This window comes from Pelophylax lessonae, assembly GCF_965119305.1.
Source record: "Pelophylax lessonae genome assembly, chromosome: 10".
In the NCBI taxonomy this organism is placed as follows: Eukaryota; Metazoa; Chordata; class Amphibia; order Anura; family Ranidae; genus Pelophylax; species Pelophylax lessonae.
Window position 1 is genome coordinate 71,302,708 of NC_138777.1, and position 27,894 is coordinate 71,330,601.

A 27,894-nucleotide genomic window follows, 5' to 3' on the forward strand; every position below is an offset into this window, starting at 1 on the left:
TATACCGATTTACTTTGATACAGCTTGTATCAATGTAAATACCATACCTGTCTGAGCCCGCTGGAAGCTGGAAATCACCGAAGTAGTCACCACTACCGCAGTGATCAGCACTTGCCTCCGGGTACCTAGGTGGCTTGCCTGCCGCGTTCTGAGTAAAGTAGGTTGGCCACTCAGGAATGCACCATTCAGAGAATGCTTTGCAAATCATTCTCTGATTGGATGAGTTAGAGAGGTGAGGTAGTGACGTCATTCTCTCCACCTCATGCAATCAGAGGATGTTTTGCATTCTTTGAGAAAATTCAAAACATTCTCTGAATGGCACCCCTGCTAAGTGGCTGACCGCCTGTATTTAGAATGCAGCAGGCCAACTTTTTAGCGCGGGACAAGGAGACAAGTGGAGATGACTGGAGTAGCAGTGTGTACCTCCGTACGGTATATACAATTATGTTAACCTAAGCTGGACCAATGTAACTATCATACCTTCAATGATTACATGGCGCTCTCTGATGTTGGTGGGTGGCATACCATGAGGTAAAGAGGTAAAAATATAGAAAGTAAAAAATGGGTAGAAAAATACAGTGGAACCTTGGTTTACGAGTACCTTTGTTTATGAGCATTTTGAAAGACGAGCAACATTTTTAAAAAAATCAGTCTTGATATACGAGCACTGTCTTGATATACGAGCAGTTTTATACACTATAAGCATGCCATCCCCTCTGTTAATGCCCTCTGTCACATACCATTATGTGTCCCAGTGCTTGTACTGTATATAAAGATGCCAATATATACTTTTCAGAGTGTTTCCCTGTGCTTACTGTGTACGATTCCTCGTCCCACTGTCTCTCTCTGGTCTCCGTCCTCTCTGCTCTCCCCGGCGGGAGGGGCCGATCACTCCTGCTGACGTCATCTGAGGAGGAGGGGAGGAGAGCAGCAGAGCAGGGCTGAGGAATCACACACTGCCAAAGACGCCCTAATAAAGTATAAATCGGCATTTGTTATATACAATACAGACACAGGGACACATAATGTTATTTAACAGAGGAGATGGCATACTTTTACTGTACAGGAATGTACTTTATATATAATAACAGCATATCTTTATTTATACCATTTAATGCTTGTGGAACGAATCATCTGAGTTTCAATGCTTTCTTATGGGAAAACTTGCTTTGATATACGAGTGTTTTGGATTACAAGCAAGCTGATGGAACCAATTATACTCGCAAACCAAGGTTTCACTGTATAAAAAAGGATGAGGTGGAAGGGGGGAGGGGGCCCACGAAAAGCGGCTGCCAGCTGGGGCAAGGAGAGGCTCTGAGGAGAATAAACAGAAAGAAAGCAGTGCCAGCTTAGTGAAGCATAATGTTTATTAATACAAAAAACACATAGTGACTTACTCTTAGGTAAGTAAAGGCCGGTATGGTAGGTGAATGGGATCATCCATCTTCTTGTCCTGGATACTGTTGCAGAAAGGAGGAGTGCGGGTGCCGGTGGTCATTAGGCCACCACCTAATGAAGGAGCGCGGATGCTCCGAAAGCTAGCAACGCCCATTTTTCCCTCCGCCTCACAGGAAGTGATGTCGGAATGACAGGAAGTAGGAAGTGGAGCCCCACTGAGAGTCCTCCGCCACCACAGCACCATCAGACAGGCTGCCAGACAACAGCCTCCACGTACCACCCCGCACCCCTCCTTTCTGCAACGGTATCCAGGAAAAGAAGATGGATGATCCCATTCACCTAGCGTACCGGCCTTTACTTACCTAAGAGTAAGTCACTGTGTGTTTTTTGTATTAATAAACCTTATGCTTCACTAAGCTGGCGCTGCGTTCTTTCTGTTTAATTAACTATCATACCTCCCAACTTTTTGAAATGGGAATGAGGGACACCTATTAGCACACGTATGTAGGCATAGGACACAATCCCTGCCATGCCCCCTAAAGGAGAATTGCACAAAAAAATGATTGGTTAAACCCACAAGTCCTTTTTTTTTTACCACTACTATTTCTTTATACTAGGTTTTGAAATTTACAGATGCAGCAATTTAGAAACTGGATAAAATATTTAGCACTGTGAAATAATTTTTGAACAATATAATGTGCATTTTATATGGATCAGACCAAAATGAGGGACAAATGAGGAGGAAAGAGGGACCGAGGGGCTTTAATCCAAATCAGGGACAGTCCCTCCAAATCAGGGACAGTTGGGGGATATGAACTATGTATAAAATTTCCATTCCTGGATTTCCTCTTTAAATTGTCACCAGTTTCTGTTTGGGATTCATTGCTCATTTCTCTGAGGGGTCTGTAATATAGAAAATAGTGACATTAAGGGGGACATACAGAGAAAAGTATTGATGACCTAAATATTTTCTGGTAAGTAATAAAGAAATATTTTGCGTTAATTGAATTTTTGATAATAAAACAAAAAACGCTAGATAAAATAATAAATACAACTAAAATGACTCATCACCCTTGGTGAATTGAGCCTATGACAAGCTAAGTGCTTTACTCTAGGCAGATATAAAAGCAATCCTAATGCAAGTCTGTATTTATCATTACATCATCAAATGTACGGTTTTTTGTTTGTAATCAAAGGCAGTGTAAGTACCTGCATGTAGCTTGATATTAGTCCCCTGTACAGCAGAGCTTAGACTGGGAGGGGGGAAAGCAGCACAAGCAGAGCCAGTCAGTTCATGTACTGACAAGGAACATGTTAAAAGGAGCAGAGGAGGTAATATAATAGTGAGATAAGCTTATTGGTGTGATTTGTCTTCTTTACTGTCCAATCACAGGCTGGGGGCAGAAAGAAGTGTTCTTTAAATGCAGCATTGGAAAAGTAAATAAATCAGGTTGCCTGTCCTGCCATACAAGGCTGTTCTGGGGGGCAGAGCTATGTAATTCTGAAGACTGGATTATCAGAAAAACAAATCCTTTGGCAGGTAAAACAGATCCTTTTTATGAATTTTAGTGTAGTAGTATTCTGTGTAGTTAGCGGTTTCTCTGGAGTTCAGCCTACATTATGAGAAAGGGTGAGAATATGGAGACACCAGGGAAGAGCAACAATGCAGGTCACACACATTTGGAGATCCTTCCAAGATCTCTTCTAATATGCCCGCATACATTTTAAGTCCCGGTTCACACTAGGGCGACCTGTGAGGCGACCTGGTCGCCTCACAGGTCGCCGCAGGTCGCCTCCCATAGGGAAGCTGCGGACCCGTTCTAATAGGAGCGACACAAGTCGCTCCGACCTAGAAAAAGGGTCCGGAGCTTCTTTGGGGCGACCCCTCGGAGGTCGCGGTGCGAAGTAGCGTAGCTGCAGTGTGAACCGGCGCTAAAAGGCAGAATCAAAGCTGTGTTGTGCACATGATACTTTACTAAATACACAAGAGGTCTGTTTCATTTCATGTGAGAGCTGTTGGAACAGTTGACTGGCCTTTTCTCTTTTGGCAAGGGTAATATAAAGCTGAATTATAATATTTGAATCATTGAATTGTAATATTTGCTTTAGTGGGAGAATACATTTACATTAATATTCATTCCAAATGGCATCCTAAAGGTTATTATTATTATTATTAAGGATTTCTACAGTTTACACAGCGCTTTACAATATTAGAGGGAGACAGTACATATACAATACAATAAAATACAAGAGGATTAAGAGGGCCCTGCTCAGAAGAGCTTACAATCTAATGATTATTAGATTTTATTAGATAAAAATGGACCAACCCTAAGCTGATCCTACTCCACAGGAACCTTTCCCCCATCTAACACATGGGGCAGGGGGACCAATATCTGGGCCCCCCTTATTTTTAAAGGGGGCTTTCAGATTCCAAAAAGCCCCCCACCCACAGACCCCCACAGCCACCAGGCCGGGTTATGGTGAAGAGGACCTCGTCCTCATTAACATGGGGAGAAGGTGTTTTGCAAGGAGGTTTCCCCCTGGCAAAGTACCCCCCATCTTGAGGGCATGTGGCCTGGCACACTCCCCCCCCCCCCCCTCCTCTTTCCTGGCCAGCCAGATTGTATTCTTAGAAAAGGGTCTAGTATGAATTTTGGGGGGACCTCATGCAGTTTATTTGTAACGCTTTCCCTTTGTTGGGGAATCACGGCTGGCAGCTAAATGTGCCAGGTGGTGATGAGTGACTGGTTGTTAGTATACCGGTAGGTGCCAACTCCCTAACAACAAGTAGCCTTGTAGAGGAATCTATCACATTTAGCAGTGGCAGTAATGCCACTGGTAAATGTTTCACTGCAGCTAGATGTTTGCTCAGCTGAATACTAATTAATTCAGCCATTCACTCAGGAATCTACATAGACTTTACATAGTGCAGAGGTCTCCCTTATATTCCTCTTCTGGTCAAAGGTTTCTACTGTAGCCTTTGGTTTTAGTCTACTTTCTCTTTTGATTAATTTTCTACAATTCTTATGGTCGAATGTTCTTTTGGCCATTTTTCCTTAGGATCGATCGATAAGGGAATGGTACATTCATCTGGTGAATGGCAACAAATAAATTGACATTGCATACATATTACAAACAATATGGGTATTATTCATTACTTTTTTCCCAAATGATGAAACTTTCGCAAAGTAGATTTTTTTAAACACAGACCCCCTAAAGGCCTGTACACACGAGTGGAAATTCGGCCGGGAATTTTCGTCCGACGACCGATCTGCCGATTTTCGGATTGTTAGTATGATGCTTCCGACAACCAACTCCGACTTTTCGGCAGAAAAAATCCTGGTGTGCAGGCTATATAATTTTTGTCGACCGTCAAAACACGTCCGATTTTCGTCTCATTAGTACAGATTTCAATGGGGAAAAATCTTATGAGCAAGACTAGGCATGCTCAGAGATGAAAGAACACATACAAAGCAATTCAACACATGACATCACTTCTGAAGTTGAATTCTGTCGTGCGGGAAAATTCGTGTGCAGTCTAGAGCACATTCCAACCAACAGACACCAATCTGGACAAAAGACGGATGACCGGTCGGCGGAAATTCGTTGCGTGTGTGCGAGGCTTAAGTGTTACAGTGTGACATCAGAAATCCTAATTTTAGGTCAGCGACCCTCAGAAAGTTGGCTTTCGCACATAAGACTTAGGCTGGCCATACACTATACAATTTTCTTGTTCAACTTTCCTTTAGATTTACCAAAACCATGTAATATAGGGTCAAACCTAAACACTTTCAATTTGTATGCAGTCAGGCAGGCCCTTGCACTACATAGTTTAAGGTAAATCTAAAGGAAATTGAATAAGAAAATTGTATAGTGTATGGCCAGCCTTAGGCACCCATTTATGAAGCACCAGTATGGATTTACTGCTGCATTAAAAAAAGAATGTACACTTTTAAAGAAGAACAGTAAAATGTTTTAAAAATGTGTATTGCACAATTAAAATCAAGGGGTAAAAAAAAGTCAAGAGAAAATCATTGGATCGGCCTTGTTACGTTAGAAAATGTTAAACCATTGCTGACACTGGGAGATGGCCCTTTAAGTGGGCCCTGACACCTGAGGTCTGTATGAGGGCCTCCTGATTATAAAGCACTGTTTTTTGCTGCACACTGCAAGTGTCATCGTGACCCCATTCTGTCATCGTCACCCCATTCTATCAGCTCCTGATCGTCAGTAGTTGACCATGAGCTGTTGGTGACTGCGTCTGCTTGGTCTAAGTTTTGGAGGCACTGGTGGAGCTTTCCCCAGATATGTGGCAGCTGGGCATTAAGGCCCTTCTACTATCCATATTGCTATCATAAAGTAGTTAATAATAATTGTTGGGGTGCTGTTTTATCTTTTTGCCAGATATTGATGAATGCTCTCGGCCTCAGGCTCTAAACCCTTGTCATCAGCAATGTAAGAACAACATTGGAAGTTACAGATGCATGTGTTATTATGGGTATCAGATCTCAGCCAATGGACGCACATGTCTACCTACAAAGCACCCCAATACCATTGCTGGTAAGTTCCAAACCTTTCTCTAAGAAGTATTCCAAACAAATGTAAACAGTTTTGAATTTTCCGATGAAGTCATATGGCATATACAAGTATTGGTTCAGTTTTTCGTTTAATGACACTTATTTTGTCATTTAATTATGTGCTTCCTCTTCCTTAAAGTGTATGTCCAAAACGTTGTATTTTTTTAGTGTAGAGAAGGGTATAATGGTGAATGATTAAAGCAGAACTATGGGCAAAACTTTTATTCTCATTTTGGATAGCGTAAGGGAGGGTTATAACCCCTGTCAGATTTTTTTCCCGCCATCTGTGTTTTATTGCGGAGATTTTCCTTAAATTCCTGTCCCATAGCAAAGCAGGAAGTGAGAGGAAATTCCTGAAAATTATAGGAATTTCTTGGGGATCCCCAAGTCATCATAACTAATGTCCCTATTGGAAGATTTCACTCTAATAAGTTCATGGGGACAACCAAAAATGTTGGATTTTCTTTGCTTTCACTTTTTAATGATAATTGCAAATAGAACAAATAGAGGGGGTGAATCTTTCTAATGGGGGCACAGACAGCAATAAAAACCTGACAACTGTTCTAATCCCTTTCCACTCTGTTCAAAAAAAAAAAAAAAAAAAAGTTTGGCCTTTAGTTATACTTTAAGCCTCATCAGGTTATTCACTGCTGGCTGTGCCCCGCTGGGGAAATTTCTCATCATTTCCTTTCTTAAAAATGCAAAATTGTCACCAGAACATTTGTCCAAATTGAAAGATTTCCCCTCACCATGTCCTCTCATGACAACCCCAAAATACAGTATTTTCTCTTACTCTCTGCCTCAGTGTCAGTGGACACAAAAACAAATATAGGGGTGAATCTTCCCAGCGAAAAAGTCTTGGCAGAGGGTCTTAAGCCTCGTACACACGCAACGATTATCGGCCGACCGATTGTCCGACTTTTGTCCAAGTTGTGTTTTGTTGGTTGGAATGTGCCTAGACTGCACACAAATTTTCTCGGCCAACAAAATTCTACTTCAGAAGTGATGTCATGTGTTGGTTTGTTTTCTTTGTGTTTTTTCTTCACTGAGCATGCCCAGACTTGCTCATCAGATTTTTCCCTGTCGAAATCTGTACTGACTGCACGAAAATCGGCCGTTGTGTTGACGGCCAACAAAAATTTTATAGTCTGCACACCAGATTTTTTTCGGCCGAAAAGTCAGAGTTGGTTGCGGAAGCATTATACTAACAAGCCGAAAATCGGCAGATCGGACGTTGGCCGAATATTCCCTGCCAATTTCCGACGCATGTGTACGGGGCTTAACTCTCCCCTACTCTATTCAAAAGAACATCTTTTTTTTTTCTTTAAATGTACTTTAAAGCCAAAATCCAGCCAAAAAAAGTGAGCAGTAGAGAGGAGAAGAACACATTTTCTCCCATGTACTGACAAAGCAGTACTTTCAAGGCATTTAAAACATTCCGTGTCCAACTCCGTTCTCTTAAAGAGAAACTATAAGTGTTTGGGGTTGATTTTATTTTAAACATATTTAAAGGATAACTGTTCTTTTATTAAAGGTATTCATTTTAGGACCAGAAACCCTCCTATAGTACCCCTTCAAAGTCTGATCTTAACTGACCCCTTTCCTCCAACAAGATCTTTATAAGTCACCTACCGTATGTCTCATAGCCTCTTGAAAAATCTCCCGCTGGGCTGTGCTTTTCCTGTGCATGCATGCCCCAATGTATATTCATTCACAAAAGCCATCTACTTTTTTTACCCTGCTGCTGGTGAGTGGTGACTAAAATATAAATATTCACAAATGCATGACGGTAAAGGGGAACTATAATATTTACATTTTTTTTAAACACCAAACTTATTTTTTTCTAGTTTTGGATAGCGTATGGAAAAACCTTTAGTGAGGTTTTTATATTGGTCTGTTTCACTGGTAGGTAGATTCACCCACACTGCTATAGCGCCTGATGAATATTGTCCCCAATATAGAAAGTGATGGAAAATCGAACATTTTATAGTTGTTAAATAACAGGAGGTGAGGGGAAATCTTCCAGTGAGTAAGACTGTTATGGTGAGGTGACAAGTGTCTCAGTCCTTAAAGTCATATCAGGGGCCACACTTCAGGCCACCACAGTTCTAGAGTAATGCCTTCAAGTTGCAGGAGGCTAAACATCTCCTGTACTAATTTGTTTTTTGAGAAGTGGGGTGAATAAGCATGACTCCTTTTACAAGTTCTTATTTAAAGGGTAGAGGTTATTTTTTTAAATAAAATGTATAAAAAAGTTAGTTTCAAAAACGGGAATGGATCACAAATATGTCACCCTGCAAAACACATCATAGCAAATTCAGCAGAACCCTGAGAAAGTGGATTTTGAACATTTGTTGATATTATTTATGATCAGTCCTTTCCCCTACATGTGTAATTACAGCTCCTGGTCCATGTGGAGAATATGGCTGTGAGTTAAGCTGTAATGATGGAGGCTGTGAACATGTCTCCCGTGTGTGTCCTCTTGGATTTCGCATGACCGAAACAGCAAACGGAGTCACCTGCACAGGTATACGAATACCCTCACTTCTACTATAAGACTAGCTTTGATGCACTGTAAATGTTATCTTTGTGGACAGCCTCTTTTATCATAACTTCCTTTTACCAGACATCAATGAATGTGCTGCTTCTACCTGTGAGGGAACTTGTCGAAATACCGAGGGAGGCTTTGTATGTGACTGTGGGCCTGGCCTGAAGCTTGCTGCCGATAGGACCAGTTGTTTGGGTGAGTTATAACTCTACAAGATTGTCGTTTTTGGATATTTATGCTGAGAGTGCTGGCATACAGACCTCTATTCAATTTTTAAAGGTTTAAGGACTCTGAAATTATTAATAGAAAATCCCAGCTGACATTTATAACATCAATTATTAGAAAACTCCAGCTGACATTTATAACATTTATTATAAATGATGCAAGTTTGGGGAATGTAAAGAGTAATGGCTTCCAAGAAGTTTCTAATGTAGCATGCATTGGTTCAGTGAAGGGCTTTTTGGTCCTGGATATATAGGTAGTCAAGAGTCATAGAGGAATTGTTGCCTGGATCCATCCATCATCTAGAAGTGTATAGTAATCCCCTTATTTTTCGGATATTTGATGGAATAAAGCATTTAAATAGCTTCTGTTCTAAGAAGTTTCTACTGTACAGTGCTATACATTGGTTCAGTGTCACTCCTCATTATACCTCTGTAGATTATACTTTTATTTTGATCTTTCTGGAAAAAATAATCCATCAGAGGAATCACTAAGTACACATTCCTGACATGTTGCAAACATTCTCTTTAACTTGGTTATGGGATTTGGATTGAATTGAGTTTTGCTTTAATACTCATATTTGCCTGTTTTTGTTCAAATAGAATATTTATATTAAAATTATTACTATCCAACTTGTAGCGTTGTTTTCTAACCTTCAGATATTGATGAATGTTTGACACAACGATCAGTTTGTCAGCACAGATGTAAGAACATTCATGGCAGCTATAGATGTTTGTGTGGAACAGGGTTCACCTTGCAGAACAATGGACACACATGTGCAGGTAAGCAGCAATTATTGTTCATGTGTATTCTCTACCCAACTGGAGTTCCTTTTTGAATCATTTGATAAATTATCTTTGCCATTGGTTATATTTTTGTCATTTTTGAAAAGACCTGCTTTTTTTCTTTAAAGCTGAACTCAGGGAGTGAAAACTGCTATGACCATTCAATGTAATTGCTTATTGTACAGATATCAATGAGTGCCGAAGGCCAGGTTCATCTCATCTTTGCCAGCACTTTTGCCACAATACCTATGGAAGCTTTTTCTGTTCATGCCGAGCTGGGTTTGTTCTTAGCATAGACAGAGTGTCTTGTGTTGGTAAGTATATACTTGTATAATATATAAGGTAGTGGTGTATTTAGTCCCTGCTTGTCCCAAACAATCCTCTTTTGAAACCTCAAGCTTTCTCTAAACCCTTCTCTTGTTATAGATGGATTGTCTACAGGTCAGTGTAGTATCCTTTTAACTATGTGCACTGTATTGTTGACCTGATTATTTGATACCAATGAAAGGCTAACCACATTTTAGGTGTGAGGTAGATATTGCTTTATCTTGTATTAGCAGATCTTCTGGGGCCCTACACTTTCACTAAGCTATTCTGAAGAGCTGTCTATATCACATCTGATCATTTCACCCTTGCTTTTGTTAGACTCTGTGTAGGCCACTTTGGTATCTTTTACTCTATGTGCGCTGTATTGTTAACCTGGTTATTTGAAGCCAAGGAAGGTCTCACAGAATTCTAGGATTTAGGTAGATTTTGCTGTATTTGTTGCAATTGATTATCTTTGAGGCAATGTGCTTCACTAAACTCTTCCAAAGAGCTTTGTCCAGCAAATCCAATCATTCCCCACTTTTTTTGATGGTCTGTCTACATGTCACTGTGGTATATTTTACAATGTATTGTTGACCTGTTTATTTGATACCAAGGCAAGTTTCACAGCATTTTAGGTATGCTGTAGTTTTTCGCTGTATTTGTTTCCACTAACTTTCTTCTGAGAACTTAAATGTTCACTAAGCTCTTCCAATGTCTGCATCCAACACATTATTTATCCCTTGTTTTTGAGGCACTGTCTTCAGGTTACTGCCATATCTTTTACACTATATGCACTCTATTGTTGTCTTTATCTTTAAAGCCCAGGCAAAGTCTCACAGCAAATGAATGTGATTTGCACCACAAAAACATCATTCAATAATGTGCATATAGGCTGGAACAAAACTGTACATCATGGTGATACATATATTAATGTGAAAGTGATACAAATTCTCAATATGGGAGTGAAGCAATTAGTCCCAAATTATTCAACTCAAAGTCCAAATGTGCTGGATGTGATTAACTTGAAAAACGGTGAAATGGGCTGGTGCTAGAAAAACCAAAAGTGATCCAATATAGAATGTGACAGTTTCCCACCACATCACCGGCTTGCTTCTTACCAGCAAATGCAGTATAAAGGGCATATAGAAAGGCAGAAACCAATTAAGGGAGAACCTCTTGTGAAGGAACAAATTGGAGTGATCGATTCCCACACCTTTAGGCAAATGGGGCCTCTTACCAGATACAAAATATCTTTAGGCTTCCATTTTTCCTGACACCTATTGGTGGATAGGATAGAAGTCTCCTCGGTTCGATTTCCAAGTTTTCACATGTATGAAGTAAGAACAGAGGGAGTGCATTATCCCCAAGATTTTATGAAAAATAAGGTAGAGCACTTACATTTGAGAAGACACAATCTGCCTGGTTATAGATACTGTTGTCCGTGGTTGCCTGCAGTGCAAGCCGTGGTGATGTGAGTGACAGCGGGGCTCCTCCTTGCTCTGACGCATTTCCTCCCGATAGGGCTTCCGCGGAGATAGGAGGGGAGCCCGCGCCGTCACTTTTGCCCTTTTAGCTGACTTAGATGCCGCACTTCCGGTGTCAACAGCGGGGGAACAGGAAGTGATTCTAGCTTACATCGCCGAAGCTGAAAAACTTATTTTGACATTAAATTTGACTTATAAAGAGCCAAATCCCTTCCACTTCTTAGTGTCTGTTTGTCATATTAGTTTATCGGGCGTAAGATCCTTTCCTTTTCTATTTGTTAGCTCTGACACCGGAAGTAATTCATAAACTTCCTATTGATAAAAACTATTAACCTTTAAGGTCTTAGTTGGTCTTGTGAGCTTTTCAGTGCTCAGACAAGTTAAAATTGGGGTGTTGTTAATTACATTACATTTAATACCTCCTCATTTATTACCACATAATTATTTAAAATGTATTTCAACAAATTAAAATAAAATAAAGTTAAAATAAAACATTTATTAAATTAACATTCACATCTGAGGTGAAACCACCTTCCCACCCACCTGCACACCATAATGGGTGCTGTTAGGCTAGGGTGATGTGAAATGAAATCTCACATTTAATTAAAATTCTTTAAACATATATATATATATATATGTATAAACATATAAAAATGTATAAAAATGTGAAAATGTATAAATTGTGGATAAATTCTTATGTGCATTTTGAATTTATAAAAGAGAAAAAACATAGAGAGATATTAGGGAGCAAAAAGGCGGTTCAACTATTATTAATGTAGGCATTTATGTCCCATTTGTTATTGTGTCCTAATGGTCGGAAGCGCTTCAATTCATAGATCCAGTATGTCTCCCTCCTGGATATGGATTTCTTTAAGTTGCTTCCACGCCAATGTGGGACATATTTTTCTATTACCGTAATGGTTAGGTCACAGGGATTTTTTTGGTGGCATAGCGCATAATGCTTGGATAGGCTGTGTCCTGAAAAGCCTTTACAAATATTGGTCAAATGTTCTCCTACCCTGATGCTTGCTGTACGAATGGTTCTACCAATATATTGTTGTCCGCAGCTGCATGTGAGTAAATATATAACTCCTTTTGTGTGACATGAAATAAAGTTTTTTATCTGATATTCTTTCCCTGTAACTTCAGATTTAAACTTGTCATTTCTGACCGTCTTGGCTTCCTTGCATATTTTACAATCCCTGCAAGGGTAAAAGCCTTTCATGTTAGGGAACATTTCAGACTGTGCTGTTTTTTCAGTGGGATTATTAGCTAACATATCCTTTAGATTTCTAGCCTTTCCATAAATCATTTGGGGTCTTTCCGGTAGAGACGGTCCAAGGATTTTGTCTTCTTGTAATATTTCCCAATGTTTTCTAAACAGGTGGTTCATCCATTTATAGTGGCTGGAGAATCTGGTGGTGAATGCATGTTCATAGCCTGTATACGTTTTATTGGGTTTATCATTTTCTTTGGGGGCAATCAGTTCTCTTTGTTTGAGACGTCCAATGGTTTTTATATCTTCTTCTAAGGTTAACAGCTCATATCCCTTCTCCACAAATCTTTTCTTTAAAGTTTGCACTTGTATTGGAAAATCAGAGTCTTCTGTGCAGTTTCTTCTGATTCTTTTGAACTGTCCCTTGGGTACTGCCCTTAGCCACGAAGGGTGACCGGTTTTAGAAAAAAGTCTACATACTTTCCAATTCTGGATGTAACCGAGTCTATGCCACTTATTATTGGCCTACCCCGTGGTTTAGTTTGACACTTATGTATTTTCGGGAGGTAATACATGGTATGTATTCTGGGTGCCAATGGTACTAGGTATTCTCTCTCTTTTTTGTTGATAATACCATCTTCTAATCCTTTTTTGATGGCTTTTTCTAGTTTCCTTTTATAAGTATATGTGGGGTCTTTATTTAGAATTTGATATGTGCTGTGGTCTGATAGGAGATTATCCATCTCAGCCATATAGTCCTCTCTTTTTAAAAAGCACAATACCTCCCCCCTTGTCAGCTGGTCTTACAATGAGAGCCTTGTTATCACATATGGTTTTGACCCCTTTCAAAAGGTCCCATTGAGGTTTCGGGCGGATTTCCTTCTCTTCAAGTTCCTTCAAAATTACATCCCTAAAGACTGTAATGTTATTGCTCTGTGTTCCCACAGGGTTGAATAAAGAAGCAGGTCTGAGGTTGGTGGGTATGCATGAGGTTAATTGGTTTCTGCCTTTCTATATGCTCTTTATACTGCATTTGCTGGTAAGAAGCAAACCTTTGAGGTGGTGGGAAACTGTCACATTCTTTGTTGGATCACTTTTGGTTTTTCCAGCACCAGCCCATTTCACCGATTTTCAAGTTAATCACATCCAGCACATTTGGACTTTGAGTTGAATAATTTGGGATTAATTGCTTCACTCCCATATTGGGAAATTGTATCACTTTCACATTAATATATGTATCACCATGATGTACAGTTTTGTTCCAGCCTATATGCACATTATTGAATGATGTTTATTTGTGCTGCAAATCACATTCATTTGTTCATAATATTTCACATTTACCGCACCAGACTATTTTCATTTATTTACATTCCAGAATTATTGGATCTTTGGTTGCAGCTCACTTACACTTATCAGCGCACTTTTTCACATTTTCCAAAGTCTCACAGCAGTCTAAGTAGTGATTGCCATATCTAGTATAACATGCATTTATTCACTTCTCTTTATTAATGTTTTGAATATTACTAAATGGAGGGACAAAGACTTCAAAGAACTTCTAAGGCCCGGTTCACACTGCTGCGACCTGAAAGTCATGCAACTTCGGGTGCCAGACAACTTGCTGGCTATTTTATGGCGACTTGATTACCACTTGATACGACTTTGAATAGACTTTGAAGCAACTTTCAGGGAAGGCCTGAGTAATCTTCCTGTAATGTCGGATCCTAATCACATCAATATAGCTGAGGATCCGACTTGGAGGTGACTTCCATTAAAGTCTATGGGCATGAGTCAGATAGAAGTTGCCTTGAAGTAGTACAGGAACCTTTTCTAAAGTGGGAACAACTTCAGTAGTGCTAATTAAGACAGCTATCATTGACTAACATGGGATTTCACATGTCACGTGACTTAGGGTCTCACAAGTAGTTTCAAAAGTTCTGTCAGTGTGAGCCGAGCCTAACGCTAAGTTCTGGCAACAATAGACCTATATAGCGAGTAAACATCCCCAGCAGAGACACAGACAGCAATACACACTTGGGAGAGGTACCTAAAAGATAAACACAAGCTTAAAGTTGTTTTTAACCCTTGGACAGTACTACCCCCAATAAATGTGCCATGCGTGTGTTTGCTTATATTCTAGATGTGAATGAGTGCCTAGAAAACACCACCCTGTGCATATCTGGCAGCTGCATGAATACACTGGGGTCATATGTCTGCTCCTGCCCTGATGGCTTTCAGTCAATCAATGGTGGCTGCTCAGGTAACATATTTTAAAGCATTTTTTTGTCCTGGTACCCACATCTTTCTTTGAGATTAACGCGGAAATCAATTTGTTCTCATCCCTGCATAAGATAGTCCTCCTCCCATGCCTTTTCTTCCTAATTCAGGCATTGGTCCACAATGTGAATAGATCATTCTCCTTTCTCGTGGAAAGTAGAAAATGGTCAGCCATCAAACTTTTCTTCAATTAATAGGAAACGTGTTTATTTGCTTAAAGAGGAACTTCACACCACTTATTTTTCTCCATCCCCTCTTACCTTTGTGTTTGCGCCTAATAAACATCATTTTTCTGTATGCACACCATGTCCAGCGCCATTATCTTTCTCTCCTACATCACTGGGAGCTAGTTGTCTCTTCTGGGTTCTTGCAGCTCCCCCCAATGGCATTCTGCAAGATCCTCGTTCTCCATTGCTGTGTCTGTGCCTCTGTTGCCTCCTGGGATATCTGACGTGGATATCCCAGGAGGCTGCAGGAGTATAGTGATTTAATTCTTGCCTAGGCATAGGGGCAGGCCAGATTTTAGGATCAGAATAAAGGTAAACCAAAACATTTTTTGCTATTTTAGGATTAAAATGATGGAAAGGAGTATTTCAGAGTGAAGGTGTGCTTTAGGCAGCTGGGAATTAACCACCACACTAGATAGGACATGCTTCCAGACTTGTCATAGGTGAGCTGAAGAATAATATTACTTGGTTTTTACACATTTTACAGCCACTCCTCTTGAGACACAGACTGCAAGCTTACTACAGGCAGTGCACAGTGACTGGATGCCACTCAGGCTAACGCCACCAATGTCTGCAAGCATTGAAACGCCAACTACAAGTGCTTCCCAGACAGATCTGGCCAGTACCAAGTTACCACAAGAAATGTTTACCACAAAGTCTACCTCAATGCAACCAACCACAACAACTAAACTTGATCCAGTGCCTCCACCTCAACATCTCAAAACGGGTCATTCTTCATTATCTCAAAAATCCTCAGGAATATCTCACATGCCTCTGAAAGAGAACATAATAATTCCCACTGCACAGCCTACTGTTATGAGCACAAATGTGCCCTGTTGGCATAACAGAGAACTGCAGCTGTCAGGCAACTCCTGGACAGAGTCAGGATGTTTAGATTGCATTTGCAAGGTAAATGTCATTGTTCATAAGTACTGAAATGTATTATGTTGTAACTCATCTCTCTTCCTTTCCTTATTACATGAATGAATGCAACCTGTTTAGGTATGGTGCCACCATTCTCCTATATGGGTGACTGTTCATATAACGTTCAGTATCTCACAAAAGTGAGTACATCCCTCACAATTTTGTAAATATCTTATTATATGGTTTCATGTGACAACACTGAAGAAATTACACTTTGCTACAATGTAAAGTAGAGTGTGTACAGCTTGTATAACAGTGTAAATTTGCTGTCCTCTCAAAATAACTCAACACACAGTCAATAATGTCTAAACCACTGGCAACAAAAGTAAGTACACTCCTAAGTGAAAATGTCCAAATTGGACTCAAGTCAAGTGTCAATATTTTGTGTGGCCACCATTATTTTCCAGCATTGCCTTAACCCTCTTGGGAAAGGGGGTTCACCAGAGATTCACAGGTCGCCACTGGAGTCCTTTTCCACTCCTCCATGATGACATCACGGAGCTGGTGGATGTTAGAGACCTTGCGCTCGCCCACCTTCCATTTGAGGATGCCCCACAGATACTCAAAAGGGTTTAGGTCTGGAGACATGCTTAACCAGTCCATCACCTTTACCCTCAGCTTCTTTAGCAAGGCAGTGGTCATCTTAGAGGTGTGTTTGGGGTCGTTATCATATTGGAATACTGCCCTGCGGCCCAGTCTCTGAAGGGAGGGGATCATGCTCTGCTTCAGTATGTCACAGTACATGTTGGCATTCATGGTTCCCTCAATGGACTGTAGCTCCCCAGTGCCAGCAGCACTCATGCAGCCCCAGACCATGATACTCCAACCCCCATGCTTGACTGTAGGCAAGACACACTTGTCTTTGTACTCCTTATCTGGTTGCCGCCACACACGCTTAAAACCATCTGAACCAAATAAGTTTATCTTGGTCTCATCAGACCACAGGGCATGGTTCCAGTAATCCATGTCCTTAGTCTGATTGTCTTCAGCAAACTGTTTGGGGGCTTTCTTGTGCATCATCTTTAGAAGAGGCTTCCTTCTGGGATGACAGCCGTGCAGACCAATTTGATGCAGTGTGCGACGTATGGTCTAAGCACTGACAGGCTGACCCCCCCACACCTTCAACCTCTACAGCAATTCTGGCAGCACTTATGCATCTATTTCCCAAAGACAACCTCTGGATATGATGCTGAGCACATGCACTCAACTTCTATGGTCGACCATGGCGAGGCCTGTTCTGGGTGAAACTTGTCCTTTTAAACTTCTGTATGGTCTTGGCCAGCTCAGTTTCAGGGTCTTGGCAATCTTCTTATAGCCTAGGCCATCTTTATGTAGAGCAACCATTCTTTTAAGATCCTCAGAGAGTTATTTGTCATGAGGTGCCATGTTGAACTTCCAGTGACCAGTATGAGAGAGTGAGAGCGATAACACCAAATTTAACACACCTGTTCCCCATTCACACCTGAGACCTTGTAACACTAACGTATCACATGACACCAGGGAGGGAAAATTTGCAAATTGGGCCCAATTTGGACATTTTGACTTAGGGGTAGGAAGTATTCTCATGCTCGGTGCCCAGTGACAGCGGCCATCATCCCTGATCAGTATGTACAAAAAGAGTTCCCCTTAATGGTATGGGACTATAAATGCCGCTGGACACTGTATACTATGTAAAAAATAACTTTATTGATACAAAGGGACATATAGTGAAAACACAATGTTGTGAGAAACACAAATACACATACAGGGCATTAAAATTGCATGCATTTGACAGACCGAATACCGAACCAAGATGTGGACACTCAGGTACATAGGGCAATCATGGAACCGGAACCGACCCTACGCGTTTCGGTCGTGGAAGCCCTTCCTCAGGGGTCACCCAAAGTTACCAGATAGAGCACCTAGTGTATCCTTTGTGTCCAACCAGTGGATTGGATCGGTCTGTCGGATAAAAACGGTATTGCTACCGTGTGGAGGGATGCCCAAGTTTTCCCAAAGCCCGTGCAGGGCATAGAACTCCGTGAGAATATCAAGAGTATAGTAGCAGTAGCTGCCCGGAGGGACCGACAGGGCACCACGATGACCAGTCAGTAGTGGCTCAACATGGACCGCTCACATGTAGAAGGGTATAAACATTTGTGATACCTTGAGTATATGAAGTGAATGTGACCAAAGGGTCAAATAAAGTAGATATGATATAGATCTTATGTTGGCGTAGTCAACATTGTGAAGGTGGTTATCCCTGGGTGTTCATGGGCTTGGCATCTCCTCAACATAAGATCTATATCATATCTACTTTATTTGACCCTTTGGTCACATTCACTTCATATACTCAAGGTATCACAAATGTTTATACCCTTCTACATGTGAGCGGTCCATGTTGAGCCACTACTGACTGGTCATCGTGGTGCCCTGTCGGTCCCTCCGGGCAGCTACTGCTACTATACTCTTGATATTCTCACGGAGTTCTATGCCCTGCACGGGCTTTGGGAAAACTTGGGCATCCCTCCACACGGTAGCAATACCGTTTTTATCCGACAGACCGATCCAATCCACTGGTTGGACACAAAGGATACACTAGGTGCTCTATCTGGTAACTTTGGGTGACCCCTGAGGAAGGGCTTCCACGCCCGAAACGCGTAGGGTCGGTTCCGGTTCCATGATTGCCCTATGTACCTGAGTGTCCACATCTTGGTTCGGTATTCGGTCTGTCAAATGCATGCAATTTTAATGCCCTGTATGTGTATTTGTGTTTCTCACAACATTGTGTTTTCACTATATGTCCCTTTGTATCAATAAAGTTATTTTTTACATAGTATACAGTGTCCAGCGGCATTTATAGTCCCATACCATTAAGGGGAACTCTTTTTGTACATTTTGACTTAGGGGTGCTCTCACTTTTGTTGCCAGTGGTTTTGACATTAATGGCTGTGTGTTAATTATTTTGAGGGGACAGCAAATTTACACTGTTATACAAGCTGTACACTCACTACTTTACATTGTAGCAAAGTGTCATTTCTTCAGTGTTATCACATGAAAAAGATAAAATATTTACAAAAATGTGAGGGGTGTACTCACTTTTGTGAGATACTGTACTTCAGTAAGGACAAACACCTTGTTGAGTAGCCTAGTGCAGCCTTTTTCAACCAGGGTGCCCAGGCAGGTTTCTTAAAGGGTACCTTGGCAAAATGCCTAGAAATTGTCCCAAATTGCCCAAAAATCGTCAACCGGCCAGCAGGCGGATAATTCCAACCTTTTAGTTACACAAAGCCACGGGTTTTCATTGTTGATCATTACAACCTTCCAGCCACTGGCATCCTAACAACCAATGGCATCATCGATTGATAAGGAGGACTTTGGTTGCCAGCACAGCATTCTTGTTTGCCCCTCCGGTGCCCCTCTTTATCAGCACTGGGGTCACATTAGTTGAGTGAGGGAGAAAAACTGAGGGAGAAGAGAAACATTGAATACTCAGTTCCAGTATGCAAAGATGTATTTTGCTCTAGAAGAATAAATCTCTAACTATGGATGTCCTACATGTGTGGATGTTGCCTCAATATGTAACACTATTAGTTTAACCACTTAAGCCCCGGAAGATTTTACCCCCTTCCTGACCAGGGGGTTTTTTGCGATTTTTTTTACTGCGTGACTTTAACGGACAATTGCGCGGTCGTGCGACGATGTACCTAAACGAATTTCACGTCCTTTTTTTCCCACAAACAGAGCTTTCTTTTGGTGGTATTTGATCACCTGTGCGATTTTTTGATCATGCGCTATAAACAAAAAAAGAGCGTAATTTTTGCAAAAATAACAATATTTTTCAAATTTTTTATATGAAATTCCCCCAAAAAATAATGTAAAAATCAAAATTTTTTAACATTTTCGGCCAAATTGTTTTATTCTACATATTTTTGGTAAAAAAAATCGCAAAAAGCGTATTTTTATTGGTTTGCGCAAAAGTTATACTAACTTATTACTAACAAAGGGAAAAATTTTTGTCATTTTTGGTGTTTTTTTTTTTTAACGAGTAATGGCGGTGATCTGCGATTTGCTTTGCGGTACTGCGACATTGCGGCGGACAGATCGGACCCTTGACTGACATTTTTGACACTTTTGGGGGTACCAGTGACATTACTGCAGTAACCAGTGCTATATATATGCACTGTTACTGCAAAAATGACACTGGCAGGGAACTGTAGGTTAACTGTATTGGACAGGGAGGGGTTAAGTGTGTCCTAGGGGCGTGCTTCTAACTGTAGTGGGACAATGCTATTGGTGTAAAAACAAAGATCAACGGTTCTACATAGTAGAACCGTCTGATCTGCATTTTTACACAGGGGAGAATGACAGGCGGCTTGTTTACATAAGCCGCTCTGTCTTTCTCCCGCTGTACCGGCGATCGTAGTGTGACCGGCGGACATCGGGTCCGCCGGTCACACGCCCGCACTCCTCCCTGAATGAGCCGAGGCGGGCGCGCGCTCGCCCGCTATTGGCTCTAATAGCAGTGAAAGGCGAGTGACGTAGATCTACGTCACTCTGCCTGGCCGGGGCTGAATGCCGCAGTAAATATACTGTGCGCAGTCGGCAACCGGTTAATTTTTTACATTTTAGAATGGGGTGCTTCAAGATTGTGCAGAATTTTAAAAGGTGCCTTGGCTTAAAAAAAGGTTGAGAAGCACTGGTCTAGTGTTTATTCTGGACCAATAGGGGTCTACTCACTTAGTCTACTCTTGAGCATGACATGGCCTTGTGTCTGGATAAAGAAATCGGACCAAAGCCTAGTACACAGGGGCGGAATATCGGGCGACATCAACTGGTTCAATAGAAACCGGCTGACATTAGGGCCATGTGTATGGCAGCCGGTCTGAAAAAGGTACATGGCAGAAAAAGGTCTACAGACTGACTCCTGGTCAGCTCTCCAAGCCAATGGCTGAGAGCGCTGACTGGAGTGTTCTGGTGGGGGGCTGTCCCCCTGTCAGAACACATTAGCACAGCAGGAAAGATTGCTGTACTAACATCGTATTGTTAGTAAAGCGGGTCTTACCTGAGCTTTCCTGTTTTTTTGTTCAATTTACTGGGTTGAACGAAAAAAAAAACTAGTAGTGTGTACGAGGCTTAAAGGTCTACAGTTAGAGCGGACTGGATAGACCTCCTGGGTTCCGGTCAGGCCGGGTCACCCACATGTTGTTACAGGAGGGGTGTGATCTGTATATTTTTGCCCGTTAACCAGAGGAGCTCTGGTAGACTGTAATCTAAAAAAACAGATGCCACTTTGACAATCATTCCACAGTATATATGTATGCTGGGTGAAAAAAGGTTTAAATATTATTTAGAAAACAGTGCCAGTAATACCTCACTTCGAGCTATCTTGACATAGATTTATTGTGTACATTTTAGGAAGGGAAGGTTTCATGTGTCAGAAGGGTATGTAATCCAGACTGCTCGCATCCCGTCTTAACCCCGGATAGCTGCTGCCCTTCTTGTGATGGTGAGTATGTTACATTTCCCCCAAATAATATTTAAACGTTCCTCTAATGTCGCACATTGATTGCTTCTGGTTTCTGGCAGGATGCTTGTTTGAGGGAAAATTGAGAGCAGATGGAGAGCTCTTCCCAATTACTCCAGATAATTGTACAGTTTGTATCTGTCTGGTAAGAATCATGAATTTTAAACCCAGTTTACATAATTTCATTTAGTCTAATTCAGTATAATGCTATTCATCTGCAAATCCCCATATGTGTACAAATAGATGACTGGGGTTGTATGTAAGTCATAAAACTAAAGATGGCCATACATATGAAAGGGGTATTATCAAATTTATTATAGTTTGCTTTATTTGTCTTTTTTTGCTAGAATATATCTTTGTTGTTGGCATACAGTGCCTTGAAATAATATTCATACCCCTTGAATTTTCCACGTTTTGTCATGTTACAACCAAAAAGGTAAATGTATTTTATTAGGATTTTATGTGATAGACCAACACAAAGTGGCACATAATTGTGAAGTGGAAGGAAAATGATAAATGGTTTTTATTAAAAATGTTTACAAATAAATATCTGAAAAGTGTGGCGTGCATTTGTATTTAGCCCCCTTTACTCTGATACCCCTAACTAAAATTTAGTGGAACTGATTGCCTTCAAAAGTCACCCAATTAGTTAGAATCCACCTGTGTGTAATTTAATCTCAGTATAACTACAGCTGTTCTGTAAAGCCCGCAGAGGTTTGTTAGAGAACTTTAGTGGACAAACAGCATCATGAAGGCCAAGGAACACACCAAACAGGTCAGGGATAAAGTTGTATAGAAGTTTAAAGCTGGGTTAGGTAATAAAAAAAATATACCATACTTTGAATATCTCACGGAGATAAACTAAACTGAAAGGCCGGCCAAGAAGAGTATTAATCAGAGTAGCAGGCAAGAGGCCCATGGTAACTCAGGAGGAGCTGCAGAGATCCACAGCTCAGGTGGGAGAATCGGTCCACAGGACAACGATTAGCTGTGCACTCCACAAATCTGTATTTATGGAAGAGTGACAAGAAGAAAGCCATTGTTGAAAGAAAGCCATAGGAAGTCCCACGTGCAGTTTGCAAGAAGCCATGTGGGGGACACAGCAAACATGTGGAAGAAGGTGCTCTGGTCAGATGAGAATAAAACGTTTTGGCCTAAAAGCAAAACGCTATGCGTGGCAGAAAACTAACACTGCATATCACCCTGAACACACCACCCTTACCGTGAAACATGGTGTTGGCAGCATCATGTTGTGGGGATGCTTTTCTTTAGCAGGCACAGGGAAGCTGGTCAGAGTCGATGGGAAGATGGATGGAGCCAAATACAGGGCAATCTTAGAAGAAAACCTGTTAGTCTGCAAAAAACTTAAGACTGGGGCAGAGGTTCACCTTCCAACAGCACAATGGCCCTACACATACAATGGTTTAGATCAAGGGTCTTCAAACTACGGCCCTCCAGTTGTTCAGGAACTACAATTCCCATCATGCCTAGTCATGTCTGTGAATGTCAGAGTTTTGCAATGGTTCATGGGATGTGTAGTTCCGCAACAGCTGGAGGGCCGTCGTTTGAGGATCCCTGGTTTAGATGAAAGCATATTCATGTGTTAGAATGGCCCAGTCAAAGTCCAGACCTAAATCCAATTGAGAATCTGTGGCAAGACTTGAAAATTGCTGTTAACAGACGCTTTCCATCCAATCTGACAGAGCTTGAGTTATTTTGCAAAGAAGAATGGGCAAAAATGTTACTCTCTAGATATGCACAGCTGATAGCGACACCCCCAAAAGGACTTGCAGCTGTAAATGCAGCGAAAGATGTTTCTACAAAGTATTGACTCAAGGGGGCTGAATACAAATGCACGCCACACTTTTTACGGATTTATTTATAAAAGATTTTGAAAACGATTTATCATTTTCCTTTCACTTCACAATTTGGTGCCACTTTGTGTTGGTCTTTCACATAAAATTCTAATATGTGACAAAATGTGGAAAATGGGAAGAAATACTGAATACTTTTTCAAGGCACTGTATATTTGATTATTGGCCCATCAAGCTAGTTAGGGATTTCATATATTGTAGCTTTTCCCTCTCCGGATAAGAAGAGGACCTGTACATTCTCCCCAAAAACTACATTCACACTAAAGCCTTTTATATTGGTAAAGGTGGCCATAGATGACTCCAAAAACCTGAATGGATTCCTCCATCCACACAAGTGAGGTGGATAGCGGTATCCTTCCCAGTGACACACTGGGGGAGATTTACTAATACTGTTAGTATTAGTAAAGCTATGAGGAAAGACTGCAAGCATTGAACTTATTCCCTCTGGAAAGGAGACTTTTAAGAGGGGATATGATATCAATGTACAAATACTGTACTGGTGATGACCCTAGCACAAGGAACCAACTTTTCAGAGAAAGGGAATACAATAAGACACAGGGCCACTCACTAAAACTAGAAGAAAAGCGGTTTAACCTTAAACTACGTAAAGGGTGGTATATGCAGGGAGCATCGATAGTTTAAAAAAACTATTCGATGGGCACCTTAAAGACCACAACATACAGGGGTATACGATGTACGGTTAGCAGTAAACACACACGAACACACATTATGGGTTGAACTGGATGGACTGGAGTCTTTTTTCAACCTCACCAACTATGTAAAAGAAATCCATCTAATGATTTAACTTCTGTCAAACAAGGACCGCCATACATGGATCAAAAAGCGTCTGGCCCCTGCTGAACCAGTCAAATTGTGATCCATCTATGGCCATCTTAAATTTAAAAAAATGTTTACTATGTTTCATCAGTATGTGGCTTCTACTCAGACTGATGCTGCATCCAACTAGGTAGGTATGATTAAAAAAAAAAATAAAGAAAATTCCCGTATAGCTAAGCCCAAAAACAAAAATGTATTAAATTGCAGCTTACCAGTCCTTAGATGAGAAGGCGACACTTTACTTTTTCCAAACATTTTTCCTTTTTCACCTGATGATCTGGCCAGTAAATTCCTGGGTGACAACTCTCATTTATCATATGTAGCACCCTCCTCTAGTTAGGCTGCTAGGGTAAATGTAGTTTTTGGCATCACTGCAGTCAGTGGAGTAGTGATCTATTATTTTGTCTGGTCAGGGTTTCCTATCTGGGTGTTTGATTACTCTCACCTGCTTCTGGGAAGCTTCCAGAATATAGGGCAGGGGCAGTCAAATGACCAGTATATTTATTATGCCCTAGCCAATTCCTGGAAGGAGGCATTCAGAAGGTGGCTGAGGAGGTGATAAATATTTGGGAGGTTTTTTCCCGAGTGTTCTTTCCTCTCCAGGAAGGGTTCCAGTTCGCCTTGGGTTGCTGCCCTTGGACGATAGCCAGAAAAAAATAAAATAAATTGCAGTTTGGGCCTCAGCAGGTGCTGGGCCAAGGGCCTAGAGAAGATTGCTAAATGATTATTTGCTAATGGGCACTATCCTGAAGTCCTGGTCTGGAGAAGAATCTTTTACCTCCCTTAATGAGGAATTACTGGGTAGCAGACAGCTTCTTGGACATTGTGAGTAAAGACCTTGCTGTGGTCTTTGGGTGTGCAAGTGGTAGAAGGGAACTAAGAGCCAGAGGATGCCATATGGATTGGGACTACTCGAGTCTTAGATATACTGGCCATCCCCAGTTAACTCCAGGAAAGGCTGCTTACAGAAGACTAGTGAGAAGGTGGAGAAGGTGTCCTTCTGCTATGGCTTTTAATGTTTTGGAGTATCTTGTGACCCTAAACCTATTTCCTGTTTCAAGTTATTCAGCAATAAATAGTAAAAAGATACCCCCTAGACTGAGCCTTAAGTATCGATGTGCATGGAACTGTGCTTCTGTGTCTGGCAGACTCTATACCATGAGGGAGATCTGGGTGTACACTCAACGGCCCCTTCGGGGGTGAGTGCTGCACATACTATATAGAGTATGTGGAGGAGCAGCATTGCCATCCTGGGACAGAAGATATGTTTGGACAACAGAACAGCTCACCACCTCATTATCTACAAAACACAGTAGCAGATGTTCTTTAGTCCTACCAATCTTGTCAATAACTCTTGGGGGATAAGGTTGCCAACTGCAGACGAAGGCACTTAATTTTTGGCAGGATCAACAGGTATTTGTTGCAAGGATTGAACAGATATAACCAAATACTTTCAATTGTATATTTAACAGATAAAAAGGAAGAAAGAAAACAAGTTAGTCGTTGGGGTTTACGCAATGTATACTTTAACTATACACAGCTATGTTCACACCTACTGGCAATTGTTTATAATGGCTTTTATTGTACGTATACATTGAATTATTGTTTGTATGACTTTGGTTGAACTGTTCTGATTGCTGCTATAGGCTGGAAATATCACCTGCATCCCTCCTGTGTGTCCTCCAGTAGCATGCACTGAGCCTGTCATGTCAGACTGCTGCTTGCAATGCCCAGGTTTGTACTGTACTCTATTTCTATATTTCTATAACATTTAAGGATATGATATCACTGAAGGAGTCATTGGAGTTGATTTAGTAAAACTGGAACATTTGGAATCCAGCTCTGCACCTGGAAGCTGGTGCGTGTGTGTGAGCGTGTTGGTGTGTGTCTGTGTGTGAATATATATACACACACACACATATATATATATATATATATATATATATATATATATATATATATATATATATATGGAAGGGTCTGTGACAAGAAGAGTTATACATATGACATTTTTAGCTGTGCAAAAGGCCTAGAGAGAATTTCACCAAAAATGGAACCCCTTTTACAATGAATGCCTAGCATTTTGCTTTAAGCCTCGTACACACAATACAAATTCCGGACCAATGATTGTCCATTTTTTTTTTTTTTTTGCATGCTAGTCTTATATTAAATATGTTACTAAACTTACAAAAATTCTTGTACAACAGAATACAACTTCGGAAGTGTTGTAATGTATTGTAATGTATCTTTTCATATCTGAGCAGGCATGGTCTTGCTCTTTCAATCTTCTTTGGATGAAAATGTATCATGCGATCACTAAAGCCTCGTACACACGATAAGAAATTCGGAAGTGAAATTTCGTCCGACGACCGATCTGCCGATTTTCGGATTGTAGTATGGTGCTTTCGACAGCCGACTCCGACTTTTCGGCTGACAAAATCCTGATGTGCAGGCATTAAAATTTTTGTCCTCCGTCAACAGACGTCCGATTTTCGTCTCATTAGTACAGATTTAGACGGGGAAAAAATCTTATGAGCAAGACTAGGCATGCTCAGAGACGAAAGAACACATACAAAACAATCCAACACATGACATCACTTCTGAAGTAGAATTCTGTCGTACGGGAAAATTCATATGAAAATAACCTCTTCACTTTCCACATCAGACTAGCATGCCACAAAAAAGGACGACAGATCTTTCGATAATCTGATCGTGTGTTCGGGGCTTTAGAAAGCAGTATTTTTTGTCCGATTTTCTGAGGTGTGTTCTATGCTTTAAAATGAATTCAAAGTATCAATTGTTATTTATTTTTTTGTTTAAAAATAACAAACAAGTTATACTCACCTGCTCTGTGCAGTGGTTTTGCACAGGGCAGCCCTGATCCTCCTCTTCTTGGGTCTCTCGCCGGTGCTCCTGGCCCCTCCCTCCTGCCGAGTGGATACACAGAGCAGCGGCTTGGGTGCCCCTATAGCAAGCAAGCAGCCTGCTATGGTGGCACCCAAGCCACTGCTCTGTGTATCCATTCAGACATGGAGCTGAGGCTCGGCCCTGCCCCCTCTCTCTCCTGATTGGCTCACTGACTTTGGTTGACAGCAGCAGGAGCCAATGGCGCCTGCTGCTCTGTCTCAGTCAATCAGGAGGGAGAATCCTGGACAACCGAGGGTCTTGTGCAACAAAGCTGGAATGAGAGGGAGCTCAGGTATTAGGGGGGCTGAGGTGGGAGCTGCACACATAGAATGCATTAAGATAAAATAAAACCTTCTGCCTTTAGAACCACTTAAAGCTTTGGGTAGATTTTAAAAATGGAAGAGAGACTACTAAATGAAATTATGGGGCATTTCTCAAGCAGTGTATAGAATGCCACTGGAATGTCAGGCTGCAAAGGAATTGACACATGAATTGTTTGGCAGTTTAAAAAAAAAATAGCTATCTAAAGTTTTTAATGGAAAGATAATTTGTAATATTACATTACAATCCTAATGTGTATTATCTAGATACACTATATCTAATTTTATTTTTATTTTATTTATAAGGGGTTTCCTTTCTCTTACAGCCATGCCACAATTCCAAGTTTCAGATTGCATGTACAAAGGTTTAAGAGAATGCACATTTTTTATTTATGTATTTAATGATCAGGATTACAAAATACAAGTTTTGGACCCAGTTGAGGCCTTCTTAAATAAACTCATTCAGGCGGTATGCCGCAAACAGGC

The 27,894-nt window shown here is 41.0% G+C and overlaps 1 protein-coding gene across 1 annotated transcript in view; it reads left to right on the top strand.

Annotated features, from left to right (window-relative positions):
- Positions 1-27,894, top strand: part of VWCE (von Willebrand factor C and EGF domains) — a 127,890-nt gene that overhangs the window by 39,406 nt on the left and 60,590 nt on the right. Inside the window, exons 6-15 of the mRNA XM_082269705.1 lie at positions 5,803-5,958; positions 8,377-8,502; positions 8,602-8,718; positions 9,405-9,527; positions 9,716-9,844; positions 14,677-14,796; positions 15,528-15,949; positions 21,362-21,452; positions 21,533-21,615; positions 25,828-25,915. Of these exons, the coding sequence (XP_082125831.1) occupies positions 5,803-5,958; positions 8,377-8,502; positions 8,602-8,718; positions 9,405-9,527; positions 9,716-9,844; positions 14,677-14,796; positions 15,528-15,949; positions 21,362-21,452; positions 21,533-21,615; positions 25,828-25,915 (1,455 nt within the window). The remainder of the gene's footprint in view (positions 1-5,802; positions 5,959-8,376; positions 8,503-8,601; positions 8,719-9,404; positions 9,528-9,715; positions 9,845-14,676; positions 14,797-15,527; positions 15,950-21,361; positions 21,453-21,532; positions 21,616-25,827; positions 25,916-27,894) is intronic.